Source organism: Protopterus annectens, chromosome 10.part0 (assembly GCF_019279795.1).
Source record: "Protopterus annectens isolate FY-2018-M chromosome 10.part0, PAN1.0, whole genome shotgun sequence".
Classification (NCBI taxonomy): Eukaryota; Metazoa; Chordata; order Ceratodontiformes; family Protopteridae; genus Protopterus; species Protopterus annectens.
Genome location: NC_056744.1, coordinates 105917752 through 105936136, shown reverse-complemented (window position 1 = coordinate 105936136; position 18385 = coordinate 105917752). Strand labels below are relative to the sequence as shown.

The 18385-nt window shown below is 36.3% G+C and overlaps 1 protein-coding gene across 1 annotated transcript in view; it reads left to right on the top strand.

Moving 5' to 3' along the window:
- Window positions 1–18385, top strand: part of LOC122812984 (E3 ubiquitin-protein ligase rnf213-alpha-like) — a 1982151-nt gene that overhangs the window by 1014862 nt on the left and 948904 nt on the right. The window contains 1 exon segment of the mRNA XM_044085079.1: window positions 2167–2358. Within this exon segment, the coding sequence (XP_043941014.1) occupies window positions 2167–2358 (192 nt within the window).

The following is an 18385-nucleotide window of genomic DNA, read 5'->3' as shown; positions in this document are numbered from 1 at the left end:
ACCTGCTCTAGTAGAATTTTTATTTGAATCTAGAACAGAAGTAGCTGTTACAAAAGGGATAATTAGTAGGGCATATAAAATATTGCATGATACCTAAAAGAATAAGTCAGAGGAGGTTAGAAAAGATTGGGAAGAGAGACTGGAAAAGCAATTTACAAGAAAAGAATGGGAAGACACATGTATGGTTCCCAAGAATGCAACCAAGTCCAGAAGGGTTAGGATCTTTGCTTCAAAGAATTTTCCTCGGGTAGACAGCAAATGTTGGAGGTGTGATGGAGAAGAAAAAGATAATTGGAAACGTATCTTTTGGGAGTGTAGTGAGTTGGCAGATTTTAAAAATTCCCTGTAGGGTACTCTATCAGAAATATTGGGTGAGCAAATGGCTTTAAGTAAGGAAATTATTCTTTTGAGCTGGGATAGAGGATCTGAATTGTCTAGACATAGTAAGTCATTATTAAGTTTAATTCTGTAGCTGCCAGAAAGAGCATTTAGTAGAAAATGGAAATCAAAGTATATACCAAATGTGTTTGAGATATTGAATATTATAAATGAGATAAAATAAATGGAGGAGGAATCTTTAGAAAAGGGAAGGAGGTCATCACATACAAGTAGATGGAAATTGTGAGAACAATACATGCATAATAATGTTCAAGAGGAGGAGTGACATTTAAGGGAAGCCAGGAATTCAGAAATTTACTGTAATGTTGGATTTATGATAGTAGCAAAGGAAATATATGTGATGTATATTGTATTTAAATAGAAAATGTTTTAAGTGGTTTGTTTTCATTTCTGTTAATATATGTTTGCTTGTGTCTTAAATGATAATTTAATAAACGTGTTTCAAAAAAGATGAATAGGTAGTTGTGGAGAAACCTGCAGGAGGCTTGTTGGACCTCATTTCATCTCTGTAAGTTGGTCATGCAATGTAGCTCAGCTTTTTCCATCAGTTTGCATAATGTGCAGTTCCGCAGTTAAAATAAATCTTAACTACAGTAAAAAATGTTAATCATTTGGTGCTTTTGAATGATCTTCATTGGTTGGCTGACACTTAACCATGAGTAATGTTATACTCCCACCATGAAAGACTAAAGCATATGTTTCTGCTCGCTTCATAAAAAAATGCATAAGTACCAAAGATGTTAAATATTCCTTGGATAGTATTTCATAGCCTACCCTTTCATGAATACCGACATTCAGCATACAGACAGTAGCATTTTGCTTTTTATGATTTATATTGATTTACCAGGTAAATGATACACTGGCAGATATGCATTAGAAATGGGACTTAGGTATTTTTTGTGATCAGTTGAGGTCTGTTCTTCAAAAAAGTAAGAGAAAACAGTTTTCGTTACACACTACATGATTAAACATCATACTTAGTTGCATTTGTGGTTTTTATAAGCACTTTACCTGGTCCTTCTCATCCCTTAGTATCACTGTATAGTTATTCTTAAGATGCATTGGTAAAACCCCTTTCCCCAGAAGAACACTTTAAAAATAAATTATTTTTGCTATTCATGATGATAGATAGTGGCATTTTTGTTCTCGTGTTTTCACTATCTTCCACTGACCATCAGCTTTATGTCCCAGTCATCCAAACAGCCCATTCATTCACCTGCAGATGCCAGCGATGAGGTTCGGTTTAACTGGGATGAGACTGTCATGCTGAAGACAGATGGGATCTTAAGCCCTATTGCAGGTTCTCTACTGGCACATGGACCTGTGATGTGAATATTCCCAACTCTGTGTTGATGTGCATGCCTAGAGGACCCACCATCCAAGCAGTGGGATCCTATGAGGCTATACCCTGCCTCAGCAGTAGCACATCCCCTACTCTGTGGTTCTGTGCCACTATAATCTGGTGTTCACTGTGCTATGATTTTTGGTATACATAGGGAGCACAGCAGCTTTGTGCCTCCCCAGCTGACATTTTTCATCCCTCCTTCCTGTGAAAAGTGAGCAGGCACAGCCTCTTAATTTTTCCCTCACCTTATTGGCTGCTGCTTTGCTGGGGCCACTAAGTGAAACTGTTATTTTGGTTAAGGTCAAGGCTTCATCTCTCAATGCCATGCTTATGACAACTGGCACCTTTTAGATCTCTAAGTAAAATAAATGTATTTGTTTATATCTTCTGAGTAACTTTCTTTCTTTCTCTCTTTCTTACAGGAGAACATTATGGAAGTGTATTCAGAATGTGGTAGTGCATTGTCTCGCTTTGGTTGTGTCAGTCCTAGACAGAGACCATAATCTGAAGTTCCTTTCCAGCAGGGATGCTTTTAGACCTATCCAGAAGTTTTGGTTTGCAATTTTCAGAGATACGCAATTGCTGGAACTGTCATACAGGACTCCGCCTATGAAGTGAGTACAAAAGTATTCTCCACATGAAGAAGGAAGGAGTACTGTATTTGCTATGTTTTAAGGGCCAAAAATATAATAATAGTTGAGAGTAAGAATACCAATAGTATGTACCATCTCCCATATTGGCATGTTAGAAAACTTTGCTGTAAAAATTTTTTTTTTTAATGTACAAAACTTTCGATGTAGAAAATGTTCATGACTTGACGGGTACCTCCCTGGACTATATGAAGAGAGACATGACGGAACTCTCAGACTACATTTCCAAGTCAGGTATGAGCTTAGCACTAAGCAGCATTCTGCGTTCTCCAAGGATGATGCTGCAATATGAGCACAAAATAATGGACTTCAATAAGTTATCACCAGTAATGCAGAGTCACATATATATGAACTTAAAAACATCATGCTGGCCAGCCAGTAGATGTACTATCACTGCCTCAGAGATTCATTAGTCTGGCAACATTAGCATTATGGGTCCTTCAGGAACTGACACCAGTGAACTATTTTTTGCCCATCTGCCACCTTGGAACTTTGTGTCCATGACATACAGATGACAGTAGCACAGCAGTATCTTATGTTTAGAGCACAGTGTGCAAACGTTACTCATTCAGTGATGCAGTTCCAGTCATAATGTGAAACAGTACTTTGCAGTCAATCCTGATATAGCTTTGGTGACCAAGGTACACTGACCATTTACTACCTCATTTCTGCAATGAATTCTGTGCAATCCCTGTAGAAAAACTCAAAGATAACAACCACGCCTCTTCTCAGCCAAGTTAGTATTCGAGGTGAGTAACAGTGTTCCGTGCTTGCTGTCATGTCTGTAAGCACAGACAAAGAGTCTTTAATATATACTGTATGATAACCATTAGTCAAGAATGGCTAGCAATAGAAAAAGAGGAGAGAGAGATAGAGAGAGAGACATATGGTGCATTTGCATCAACAGCTTTACTTAAAGTCTCAGAATACTGACAATGTTATGACTGAGCAGAGTGGAACCACTTCAATCTTTTCAGCCAATCCAGATAAGTAGTGCAGTGTAGTATGTGTGTATGAGAGGGTATGCAGGAATGTGCGTTTAGAGGGGCAGTGTATGAGTAGGTCCTATATGCAAGTGCAGTGCCTGTATGTGTGTGCTGGCTAACCATCACATGATGTGATCTGTGGCTGGTATGGATTAGGAGATCATGGATGCAGAGTGTCAGTGTATGTGAGTATGTGTTTTGTGTGTGTGTGTGTGTGTGTGTGTGTGTGTGTGTGTGTGTGTGTGTGTGTGTGAGAGAGAGAGAGAGCATCCGTTTGTGTGTGGTTTCCAGCATGGGACAGAGAAGCTTACTACAGAAGAGCCACAAACTATAGAGGCTGCAATATTTATGAGGGGTGTGACACCCCTCTTCTGGGCCAGTAACCAAGGAGCTTGAGTCCTCACCACAGAGAATGGTGAGGGAAGTTCATTTGGAATAAAAATAGATACACACAATATTTCCAGATGCAGCTCTCTGCACCAAGCACAATTTCCCTTAAGAGCACATAGGGAACACGCTCAATCCAGAGTCTGAGTTCCCTCTCTCTCGCTCTCTCTATCTCTCCAGGCCCCCAGTAAGACTACCCACTGGCACAGTTATAGAGTTGAGTCCTCAGCCGAGTGTCCCAGGACAATTCCTCCACCACTCTCTCTGTGAAACCAGTGCTCTGTGTCTCTGCTCCAAGTAGCTGACACACACACATACACACACATACACACACACACACACACACACACACACACACACACACACACACACACACACATCTGGGAAAGGCTGGCACAGGTTTACTTGCTGTGCCCCTCTTCCCAGACTATAAGGTAGTTACTACCACCAGGACACTTCAGAGCAGCTATTCTAAGGCTCTTACAAGGGGACCCAATTATACTGAGTGAAATTAATATTAATACAAGTGGTAATGTTGACCAAACAGCAAAGCTTTCAGGAGTGGCCACAGTGTCACCAAGTAAATATAAGTACTCTCAAAGTTAAAATATTCTCTAAAGGACCAGCCACAATGACAATTTTAAATATATTTAATAATAAATAATAAAAGAACAAGAAAATATTATATCTCTATTTACAATAAACACCAGAGTTTCAATCACAGGAAATATTAAAAATAATTCATATGGGTACATTCACACAGTTACAGAAAAACAGTACTTAACTAATCTCACTATAATTTCCTGACTGATCTAAAGAATTATTATTCCCTTGTTACTCACTAAAGCAAAGTAAGATGAAGTAGGGGAGTGGCCTTTCTTCTTTGTCAGGTTTCCAAAAACAGACTGCTGTGAGACTTCTGTCTCATCTAGTATTAAAACATTATTTCATTGCTGGATTACAGAATGACATCACATACATCTGGTCATTTGACTTCTGTTTCCCATACTTCTCCCTATACTAGAAAGTGTACCAGAATCTCGCACATATGAGGTACCATACACACAGATAGTGCTTTGCTAAGATGTGTTATAGCATCTGGAAGCCGTAAAACCATTTCAAGACTTTCACCCTTCCAGGGTAGCAGTTAGTTTACTGCTAAGGACAATACAGCAGAATTCCTTGTCCTTGTTTTTACAGACATTTCATCTCTGAATGCAATCAGAACTGTAAGATACAATCTTTATGGCCTACCAGGCAGTTTAATTTCACACTACTTTTCAAAGTTAGGTGGACTGAGATTAACCTCTTCCCTTCCAGTATCCACTATGACAGTATTAATTTCAACAGTTATAGTACAGTCTGGCATAAAGGTGCATTTCTTTTTTCTGTCCAGTAGGACCCACTTTTGGTACATTTTTAACACAAGCAGCTTTACAAATCTATATCCAACACAAGCACCTGCACACATCAGTTTGATATATATATATATATATATATATATATATATATATATATATATATATATATATATATATAAAATGAACAAGATAGGACCACTACGATGAGATGCAATAAAAATAAAAGTTATACCTCTTTACTACTACACAGTTTGATATACAAATGACATTTAATTTTTTTACGAAACTCCAGCTGGCTAGGCTGGCATATGTTACCCATCCACTGCCCTACTTCTCATGGTGTAGGTGGCAATACCTCTCATCATCGCAAGGGGCATGAATTATGCATAAAGCTATGCACCTTATTTTTAAGCACCTTTATTGAATTATCACTTGTGACATAGACATATTTACATTTATACAACAGTAATTAGACTGTATTATCAAATTAACATTAACAAACATTAAACTTCACTTATATTGCTATATATCATATAACCTAAGCAGCATTACATAAAATATTCAATTCCTGCCCCCTTTTTAAAGAAACATCTTTATTAAACCATCACTTATGACATAAGTAATATATAAATGAAAACAAACCACACTAACACAAACTTAGTTGCAAGCATTTGACATCACAAATCATACTGACACACTCACAGTTCCAAACACTGTACATCACTTATAATCTACCCAATCATTTTTAAACATGACACAGCTCATTATGTCCTGCCTTCTTTTAAACCTCAGTCATCCCCTGTATGTATTGTTCCCACAATTCCCATTTTTCCTATGTAATTTGTACCTACCCTTTTCTAAAGATTTCAATTCCAGTCATTTTATCTCTGTTACTATATTCAGTACTTCTAATATAGTTGGTTTAGATTTTGATTTCCATTTTCTAGTAATTGCTTTTTTGGCAGCCACCATAATTAGACACAGCAAATGCTTACCATGTCTAGGCTATTCCGATTCTATATCAGAGCTCAGAAAAATCATCTCCCTCATCACACCAATCTGCCCACCTGGCATCTCCAACAGTGCATTCTGTGGTGAATCCTTAAAGACTGCCAACCCTCTGCATTCAAAGAAAATATGTTCTTAAGTACCTCTTTCTTCCCCATCACACTTCCAACATTTGCTGTCTACCTGAGGAAAAATTCTCTGAAGGCTACTTGGGGTATAAAAATATCTATGTAAACATTTAGAAGCAAAAGTCGTAAATCTTCTAGATTTTGTTGCATATTTGGGAGACATACATATGTCCTCCAGTTGTTTCTTTGTGAATTGCTTATCCAGTCTCTTCCCAATCCTTTCTAACCTCATCTGATTGATTCATAAAGTTATCGTACAGTATTTTATATAATTATTCCTTTTTTAATTGCAGCTTCTTTTCTGGATTCTACTAAAAACTCTATCAATGTTAGTCTTTCCTTTAGGATCCCCCTTATTTCTTTCTCTTTGCCTGTACTCTGATATCAGTCCTTGTAGGGCAGGCAATCTCTAGCCTGCAGTCCAAATAAATTCTTGGCCTCTTCCCATTCTGTTACCTTTCCGTCTCTAATTATTTCTTCCCAGTACCTTGGTTCCTTTGACAGTTTTCTCCAGTAAATTCCAGGCCCTGTTGCCTATTGTTTGTATCCCTAGTTGCAGTCATCCCTATTGGCAGAATCTCCTTTCTCAATTTCCCATGTTGGCTTAGTTAATAGAATACTTTCTACTACTCTATGAATATAATATTCTGTATGGTTATTGTTATTCTCTTCAAGGATCTGCATTCAAAATCACAGTCACTCCTTGTTTCTTGAGCTTCCCCCTGTTTCATCATCATCCCCTTCCACTTCAAATTATAGCTTTCTCCTTGTGCTGTGTATAGGAGCCTTAACTGTTTAGCTTTGAAATAGTGACAAAAACAAAATGGTTACCCAATGGGTAGGTCACTTGTAAAATGTGGAAGGAAACATGAAACAGAGTACAAATCCAACAGCTTCTTTAATCCAGCTACACACACAGTAAGCGCTTTCACCATACAAATGACATCTTCAGAGTGAGTAGTAACCATGAAACAACTCATTAAATACACATGTCAATTAATCAGTCAAGCATAAATTAATGCAATCACACTCTTCTTAAAGCAAAACACACTTCATACATCATATTCAACCTGAATATGGCCCTGTCCCATAAACAAATAAACCTGATGTCTATAATATAAAAACTTTTACTAAAAATTAAAATTAATTGTGTGTTGTAGAATAGTTATATGAAAAATGAACATAGATTACATATTTTAAATTTTAGCAGCTCTTAATCTCCATACTGGTCCTAAAGATATATGTTCATTTAAACCAGGTGATGTTGTTGCATCTAAAATCACTTGCCACTTATACTCTAAGAATTCAACTTCCAATATGGCATCACCACCTCTGTCATTTTGAAAAACCCTATCAATCACAAAAAATAAAAAATTCTTGAAATATATGCACTTAGTACTGTGCATATATAAGGCATTGTGGGGGTCTTTAATCCTTATTGCTCTTAGGTGCTCTACCATCCGTTCCCTCAACCTACGTGTAGTCTTTCCTAGATAAAAACTAGTGCAGGAAGTACACGTAGCTAGGTAGACAACTTTGGAGGTGTTACAATTGTACCTACCTGGACATTTAATGCTCCTGTTATAACTCGGAACACTAACATAGGGTCCATCATTGATTAATCTGCATGACTTACAAGTTTCACATTTATTCATCCTAGAAGAGATGTTGTTTCAAGGCCTCAGCCCCTCCAAATATTCTTTTAGATTTCTTCCCCTTGAAAATACAATCCTGGTAAACACACCCAGATTGCTTTTAAGTTCACTATCAAAACTTGTATCCCATAAAGTCCTAATAGTGTCCACAATATCATTTGTTTGACTATTATATTTCAAAATCAAAACCCTGAAATCAAAGTTGTTCATATGACTTCTGTTTCCTACTTCTATACTTCTCCCTTTTAATATGGATGGAAAATTAGTCTCCCTTTTACCAATTACTTCATTACGCATTTTTATCAACATTTTTAAGGGGTAACCCCTATCTAGGAACATCCCTATCAATGTATGTAACTCTTGTTTACAAACTTCGTTGTCACTAATAAGATGTGACAACCTTACCATTTGCCCCTTTACAATACCCCTACATTGATGTGGGGGATGGCAACTATTGAAATGGAGCAATGAGTTACTATAGGTCTCTTTTCTATAAATATTACTCTGTAACCCTTGTGCAGTTTTAATTAACTTGATATCAAGAAATTCTATCATTTGGCTATCCCATTTACTTGTGAATTTAAAAAAAGGGGTGGTACTATTAAGATATTCCACAAAATTTGCCGCTTCAACACTGTTGCCTCTCCAAAGTACCAGAACATCATCCAGAAAATGATTGTAAAGAACAATCTTATCTCTGCATGGTGAATGAAATACAAATTCATCTTCCCAATGGAGTAGGACCAAATTGGCAAAACTGGGGGCTCATTTTGCCCCCATTGCCACTCCAGAAACCTGATGATAGATTTCCCCCTCAAAAGACAAATAGTTATTTTTGACCACTGTTTCCATTAATGCTACCATCATATTTATTTTGTCACTTGTTAATTGGCCACTTTTTACCAAACTTTGTGTAAAATAATTTATACCTTCATCTTGTGGTATAGCTGTAAATAGATTGACCACATCTATAGTTAAAAATGTCCAATCTAAATCTTCACCATTAAGTGTGGACAGTCTTTCAAGACAATGCCACGAATCTTTTAAGATATGTGGAACCCCAGCCACTACCCGCTGGATCCCTTTGTCAACAAAAGCTGCAATAGGTTCAGTCTTGGAACCTCTACTAGAAACAGTAGCTCTAAGTGGGGGATCATTCACATTTTTGTGGATTTTAGGAATCCCAAATATTATGGGTGTGACTGGGTGCTCCACATTCAAAAAATTAAACTCATCAGAGTTTAAAGTCCTCTCAAACAAAGCATCTAGCAAAAATAGGTCAATCCTATGGTATGCTATATGAAGTTAATTTCACATGAATAGGTGGTGGGGTCATCAAGAATGTCTTGCATTTTAGAAATATAATCAAATTGTGACATAATGACCGCCCCACCACCCTTGTCAGGTTTCATAATTCTTAAATCAGTGGAACCTGACAGTTCAAACAATGCATTCCTTTCATCTCTAGTTAAGTTATCACCGTAGTGACAATCTTGCTTTCTTTTAATAACATTTCATATACTTCTAATAGTTGCTCTTTCAAATACCATAACAGCCCTAGAAGATGGTGGCATAAAAGTGCTCTTTCTGGTTAAACCGTTGGGATTTACATTATTAGTCACATCACCTCGATCCCTTTAAAAAAAGACTTAGATTTAACTGTCTGGCATATAATCTTACATTTGTGTACACATCAACAATATTAGAATGAAATTCTGGAACAAACGAGAAGCCTTTGTTCAAAAGATCATGATGAGCTTCTTTTATGTCTATGGCACTAAAATTATAAATGCTAAATCCTGTTTTCTTGAACACTTTGCATACAGGCATTAAATTTTCAGAATACATCAGTAACACATTTTGTTCATTGTTAAACACATAGTTCTCAGTGGAATAATCCACATTAATACCAATCAATGTCTTTTCTTGTTGTTGAACCACTGGTTGTTCTTCCGGTGGTTGTTTCTCCAATACTGTGGTTGCTGCTGCTCTACTTCATGATAGCTTTGAAATAGCCCTTCAAATCAGTTAATCCCAAACCACCTTGTTCTGTTGGAAGAATCAGTTTATCCCTCTCAACTCTTTCCATTTTCCCCTTCCAGATAAAAGCTGTCAGGTCTTTATTAATTGCTATCCACAACTTCTCCTCTGGTGTATAAAACTAAAGGAACTAAAAATATTTTAACAGCTTATATCTTGCTATTCATATCCATAAAACAGAGCTTCCAGTTTCTCAGTTTTTATATTATGTTTTATTTAGTCTCTTCCCACATATCCTTTTCAATCAGTACTCCTAAATACTTAATGTTATCATGTCCCCATAAATATGGATATTGCTGAAACAATTCGTGTTTGAGTACATAGTTTACAGCTACTGCTTTTGTTTTAGTTTCATTAATTTTGTATCCTGAAAAGACTTGAAACTGTCTCAAAATGTTCCACAACATTGACATGTCCTTTTCTGCTTTTATCAGTTATAAAATATCATCATCTGCAAATAAAGCCAGCTTTTCTTGACTAACATACCAGTTATATCCTTGAATTTCTACGTCCCTTATTTTCTCTGCGAATGCTTCTAAATATAATCCATGTAACAAAGGAAAAGGATGACACCCCCTGCCTGGTTCCTATTCTCAGACAGAAATTATCAGAGAGGAACCTACCCACTTTAATTTTTGCCTCTGATCCCTCATATATCCATCTAACCAGCCTTATAATTTTATCAGGGAATGCAAATGCTTCCATTGCTCTGCTCGTAAAATCCCAGCTTACTCTGTGAAATGCTTTCTCTGCTTCAAGACCGACCAACAATAGTGTTTTCTTGCATTCTGCTTCCCTTTCTGTCATCATTGTTCTGTTAATGCTGTCAGATGTTTGCCTCCCCTCCATAAAACGACGATGATCCATATCTATCAATTTTATCATCAACTTTGCCATTCTTTTAGCCATTATAAACATAAACATTTTATAACGGCCAGGGTTTCTTTGAGAACTAATCCTTCTTTTATGCCTAAAGTGGTGTCCAAGTTTACTTTAACCCTTGCTATGTCCCCATTTTCTTTTCCCGAACTTAAAAATGAGGGAGAAGGGATACCCCACATCTTTGATGTCCACAGACAACTCAGGTACTATCTTAACAGGACTAAATTCTTCAGATGTTCAGATCAATTTTTTTATTTCTTATGAAGGTAAAAAGAAGGGACAACCTATGTTAAAACAGATTACTTCCCTACTCACCATAACATAACTATTCCAGGCAGGTTGAAGACCCACTCTACCAGGGCCTTGACTTCATCTATGGCTTTTTGAAAAGGGTTGAATTGTAGAAGTATTCTAGAAGCTGCTACTTGATCCTCTGTATGTACTTTTACAAAGCACTGTAAACTCGATTCCTTTTCTGGGTCCAGGTTAGCCCTTGCTAGGACCATTCTCTAGGTGTTCCTAGAATCTTCTCCTTATACCTCCCAAATGTAGTAAGCTAGGGTAATCTACTCATATAGCTCAAGTTTACTGCAGCAGCGGTCAGTATGATGAACTTAGTACAGTTATGTAAGTAAATGTACTGTAGCAGTAAATATTTGAATGATCACTGCTGCAGTAGCCACTTTTACGGTTCAACATGTAAAAACAAAAAAGAGCCATACATTCACTACTCACTAACACAAATTCTTTAATGAACACAAACTTCGTCAGCATGAAACGCTTTTCGTTTAGCTGAATGGCTAAACTTCATCAGATGCTTTACTCTTGTAACAGTGGTGTTTAAATAAGAGTCATATGACTTCCTAATCAGCAGTACTAATTAGTAAACCATTCATTGACTAATAAAACAGTTTCAAAGTTAAATAGACACCACAGCTTAAAAACTCAAGAGACTCAAAATCCACAACACAATTACTGTAAGAGCTGTAACAAGATTAAAAATACAATCCTAGTAATTAAAAAGATAAATAGACCAAACCCCACGAAGACGTGGCTAACCTTATAGTATTAATCGGCGTTATGAATCAGAAATTAGAGGACTTAGCAGTATGGGTAGAGTCCTTAACTCAGGAGAACACTCATAGACTTAAGAATGTGTCCAGCAACACATTGCCAAGCACATCAACATGTACTTGAGTTATGCCTACAACTGGAGCAACAAGGCAGACCAATACCAGTATATTTCCAAACCACAGTAGCCCGTTGAACTGAATGACAGAACGAGGGTCAGAAAATCGTGCCTTACCACCAAGTAACTCCTCAGGGCTTATTGGAGTCCCTGATTTGAATGCCTGGCTAAGTGATCAACCGGGTCTGATATCAGAACATAATAATATAATTCAGGGTCAACCGGCTGGAGGAGGTAGAAATATTGTGGACAGACTTAAAATGTTGGACTTCAAATTGTTAAAAATTAAACAATTACAGTTATAAATCAGTTACTTCAAAGAGTGCATCAAAGAAGACGTAGTCCCAAAGGTACTGCGGTCATGGCAATACCCTACGGGTCTACAACCTGGTTCTGTGTTTCGCCAAGAACTGATTAAATTATTCAACAGACAATGTTTGAAACTGTTAGGGTTAATGGTGAAACACAATCAATTGTTCATTAATCAACTTTCTGAAGAAGTAACAGAACTTGATAATGTAATTAAAACTGACATAGACTTTAACCGGTACTAATATGATTAGACTAGAACTTTTACGAGTATAAATCAACAAATCCAGAAAAGTAAAGAAACAAAAATCAAAAAGCTACAAAGGGACTGAGATGACTGTGTGAGAGGAGTAGCTTACCTGGACCCACCCCAATCACAAACCTGCAATCCAATTGGAGGAGGCCAACCAAACCCCGAAAATCAAAGGCATAACCAGGAAATTTACTTAGAACTACATATGCCAACAAGACGAAGGTTGAACCAGCATCCAAATAATGGATTTTGACAGAAACACTACAAGTACACAAACAAACCAACAAGTAGATGCAATAGGTACTCATGCACAGCGAGGGAATGAAAATAATAACCAGGAAAATTTTCGCAACCCCCGAGGCCAAAATCACAACAGGAAACAGCAAAATCCTCAGAGAGTTTACAGCACTCAGAAAACCAACAAACGGAAGAGGTAATGAAACAGGCCAAAGAAGGGGTAAATGGAAATTTGTGCTCAGTTAACAATGATGCAGGAGACTTTAAAACCTTCAATTTTACTGACTTTGAGGTGGACAAAACATTAATTGATTTATTCTCCAAAGGTTTGATATTTGTACCAGATCGTAAAACAGACTTATCAAACTTGTTGCTGGATTTTAAATTGTTTTTGCATTAATTGAACTTGTATCTGTTATTGGGGGACAGTGGACACCAAGAAGGGCAGCAATTATGCATAGCCAGCACATTTAACCCACTGGTTCAACCAACCTTAATGTTATTTGAACGTTTATGAGAACTGGATTTCAGAGCAAAATTTAATACAGCACAGAGACAGATTAGGAATGATAATTTGTCTCAGAAAGAAAGAGAAGCTCTATACAACCTTAAAGCATTACCAGTTCATATAATGAAGCCAGACAAGGGCAGACAGTTAGTAACTGAGTATGTAGAAAGAATACGTAGAGTCTTAGACAGTGACGTGTACAATAAAGTCTGTCTGAATGAAGTAAATACAGCACATAGCCGTATTAGGTCATACATTAATGACCTTTTCATTGAAGCTATAATTTATATCAACAAATATAACTTCATGTCAATGCCATCCCCCAAGTTATCACTATTGTTTAGCATACCAAAGATCCACAAAAGCCTGACAGACCCACCAACGACGACCTTAGTGGATGCCTGACAATCAGTAACGTACCCCTGTGCAAAAGTAATTGATTCCATTCTAAATAAATACGTAGAATTGAACCACAAATATGTAAAGACTCATGGTCTTTTTTGTCAAACATAAACAACCTACATTTCAGGGGTGATTGTAACTATTTAACAAGAGATGTCTGTGATTTATACACTTCCGTCCCGCACGACACAGGTATTGAGTGGGTAACTGAGATAAAAAAATTTAGAAAAGCACCAGAAACAGAGATTAGACTTATTGAAGAACTACTGAACATTGTCTTGTCTTATAATTTTATTATATTTGACAAAGACTACTACCTGCAGAAATCAAGAGTAGCAATGGACTCACCATGTGGGTCAGTTTCGCCAACCTTGTGATGGCCCATTTGGAACATGAGCATATTTCAGACAATGTCCAAGTCAATTTTCAAGTTTGTATTTCTACACGCATTTCCTGGACAATATCTCTATGCTCATTAAAGGAGACAGGTGCACAGCTACAAACTTAGTCAATTACTTTAGCAACACAACATCTTTCCTTAAATTTACTAGCTCTTATCAGGAGAAAACAATGTCTTACCTCAACATAGAATTAACTAAAGATAGGGAAAGGCAGAAATATAGAGCCCATATGTATAGGAAAAGTACATATTCAAACTCTTTCTTGTATTATACTAGTTCCCATCCCCACCACCAGAAGAAGTCAGTGGTGAAGGGACAACTAGTACAGGCAGCAAGGATGGTTACTGAGGATACCCATTTTGAAGAAGAGTGTGAAACCCTTAGATCTATGTATTTACACAGAGGGTACCAAAACAATTTATTGTCCCAATTGATTATAGAAGTATTGACTAAAAGGAAACAGGGCATTTATAAACCTATCTTAAATGAAGGGAGTACCAGTACATTGGAACAAGTAAACCATCTTGAGTTCCTTAGGAGGACTCAAATGTCTGGAAATATGAGTACTACCAGACCGGTTATCCCATACACCTTGAGTTTGATAACAACATTTAGTATAGATTCAGTGGATTTAAAAAGTATTATTGGAAAAAATTGGGACTTATTGGTTGCAGAGAATGACATTAAAAGTAACATAGGTGATTACCCAGTAGTGATTTTTAAAAAGGTATGAACCTCAAGAACATAATGGAATCAACAAGACCATCTCCCAGTAGGAATACAGGAATGTATAGATGTGATGCATGTAATCAGTGCAAACATATTGAGACAGGATCCAGGTTTAGAGTCAGGGAGGGGACATACTGGTTAAAGAACAGATTCAACTGCAATTTGAAATCTATAGTTTATTTAGCAATATGCCAACAATGTCCAGCTTTCTACTTCGGTAAAACCGACCATAAACCTAAAGAGAGAGTGTATGAGCACATATACAATATCAGTAAGAAAAAACTGGACAGTGCTTTAGCTAAGCATTGCAGTGAGTTCCCAGACCACAAATTTAAGTTTAAAGTTATAGATCAAGTACAGATAGGCATTAGGGGTGGGCCTATTCCCTTACTACTTGAAAGATCAGAGTTGTTATGGCAGTTAAAACTAAACGCCTGTCAGTACCCAGGTCTGAATGAAACTTGCTCTATTACAAGCATTTAAAACTGAAAAGTTTGATGAGATAAAAATAGAACGTCAGTTTCATGTATGTATCTTAGCATGTTGATATGATTTTTATTATTTTATGATTTATTTATCTTTTTAATTACTAGGACTGTATTTTTAATCTTGTTACAACTCTTGCAGTAATTGTGTTGCGGATTTTGAGTCTCTTGAGTTTTTAAGCTGTGGTGTCTATTTAACCTTGAAACTGTTCAATATAATGCCCAAAATGGATATTTGTAAAGTCTTTCTTCTTCATCAAGAGTTTCTTGTAATTTCAAAATGAAGCCATGGGTCTAGTCATTTAATGGTTTACTACTTGGTAATGCTGATTAGGAAGTCATATGACTCTCATTTAAACACCAGTGTTACAAGAGTAAAGTATCTGATGAAGTTTAGCCATTCAGCTAAACAAAAAGTGATTCATGCTAACAAAGTTTGTGTTCATTAAAGAATTTGTGTTAGTGAGTAGTGAACGTACGGCTCTTTTTTGTTTTTACAAGTTGTTTGTTTTTTTTTTATACTTTTATGGTTCAGCCTCCCTCTTTCTGTAGGCAGGAAAGGTCTGAAGGGTTTAGTGCCCGGAGCTGTCTTTTAATTAGCTCACCTCAAGATGCCTGACAGTTTGATCACATGGAATGTACCATGAAGCTTTAGAAGCTGTCTGGCTGTTATAGCCTTTGTAGGATGTAACCCATATTGCAGTGATCATCTGAACATCTACTGTTATGGTAAGTTTACCTACACAACTACAGTATATCACTAATTGTTAAGACAAATGCAGAGTATTTTTTTTCATTTGTGCTTGTTTTGGTCCTAAATTTCTAAGCTGATTATCCTTTAGTACTTCCTTTAATAATGATGCTGCATAATGTTATAACAGCAGGGATCTTTACTTACACATAAAATATTAAAAAATGAAAGCGTATTAAATAGCAACGATTTCTCACCAGTCATGTCTTCCCCCCTTGGTATGTATTTCATCTGTCTCTAATAGGTGACCTATACAGTTTCCTAGGCAACCACTGGAAGATATATCTTGCAACAAAGCTTCTTTCGTGTTTGATTTTCTGTAACTTGTAACTGATATGTAATCAGCATAACATATTTGATTGCTGGCACTATCCTATGCTTCCATCTTTTCTTTACTGTTTTCTTGGCTTCTAATATTAGTAAAAAGAAATAACTCATGATTTACCATTACACTGGTATGATTTTCCAAATCCATTAATGAGCATTCTTGTGATTTATCTTTTTGTAATACACATGATACTAGGTGCACCAGTTCATCTCTGAATGTAGCTAACCATTAAGACCAAAGGTTATGTTCGCATGCACTCAGGACACTTTGTTCACACCTCTAATAAGGTACATCTACATTTGGAAACATCCATTTCAACCTTTCAGGAGTATAAAATATTTTTAGGGAGACAATTTCTTACAGATATTCTCAACCAGCATGACTTAGAAGCATATCTAGGCATCAAGCAAATAAATATTTTGCCATGTATTTTTGTCACTCTCCACATTTAATAGAATTCTTGAGTGCCATCTATGCTTACTGACATAGCTATTTCTGAGTAGAAAATATTTTGTAGCTTCCAACTGTAATTGTAAAATTCATGGCAGGGTACTTTTTAGTACATAGGATAAACATATGTTTTGAGTATTACCAACCATTCATATTCCATTTGCAGAAAACCCAGTAGCCTGTATTTTTATTGCACCTGCATGCAAGTGATCCTGTCTGCATTTTATTGCAATTATTTCAAAATTATTATTTTCATTTTCCTATATCTCATTTAATTAGGCATATTTTGTTGGGTGTTTCCAACTGTTTTTTTTTATCTATAGCTAATAATTTACCCACAGGTTTACCTATCTACTTAATAAATTGCACAAAATTTTCAATTTGTCTCATCTCATACTGTATCTCTAATATTCTTCAATATAATGCCCAAAAGGGATATTTGTAAAGTCTTTCTTCTTCATCAAGAGTTTCTTGTAATTTCAAAATGAAGCCATGGGTCTAGCATGTGTAATTTCCCATTCTTTTTGCAATATTAGCATATCCAAGGATACTTTAGATTTTCCTCCTTCCTAAATAATCTTTAATCATATTTTTAACTGATGTCAGGATATTTCTTGACATCTTGGCTGGTAAAGACTGAATCAAGTGTGACAAGAAAGGCAGCACAAAATATGTACTACTTTCAACAATACATCTATCTCTAAACCTCTTCCACCCTTGAAAATCCTCCTTTAAAGTACTGTTCAGATTTTTATACATTTTATACATGGGTGCCTGTAAGGAATTTTCTAGCCAAATTTCCACATAAATAGTGTACTCCTCCTCCTATAAATGTCCATATTGTCTAAAACGAATCAAGAAAGGAATCCAGTTTGTCACCTTTGCTTTGTCTTTTCTTCTACCAACCACATATAACATCCAAATTAGCTTATCAGTATCCCTGTTCAGGTCAAGTATACAGGTACATCATTTGCAGATAATTAAATTGTACATGTTCCTTGTTTATTTTAGGTCGTCTCTCCTAACCAGTATAGCAGGTGGCTTTATATTCAGTGCAAAAAGTCCTAGCCTCATAACATACTTGCCTGGTTCCTCTAAATATTCTCAAGTGTGGCAACAAATTCCCTAAGTCTTGTAAATTTAGCCTTTTGTTGTGAATAAATAGCCTTTAATATTTCAACAAATTCAATAAAAAAAGTGTCAGTAAGACGTGCATCAAATAATAGCCTATTAAAGATCTTTTCTACATAAAGGTTCACCACAGCCACAATTTATCTGTTAGTGTTTTTTTACTCTCATCAATATGGGAGTCTTTAAAATGTTATGTGTTTATCCTCCACTAACAAATCGATGTTGGTCTCCATTTATCAATAGTTCTGGTATTACTCTAGTTACCTTCTTTGCCAAAAGTGCCATAAATAGTTTAGAATTATGATTTAGCTCTGTTACCAGCATGTACTGCTATGTTATACTAATGTTGCCTTCCTTTGGTATCACTGTTA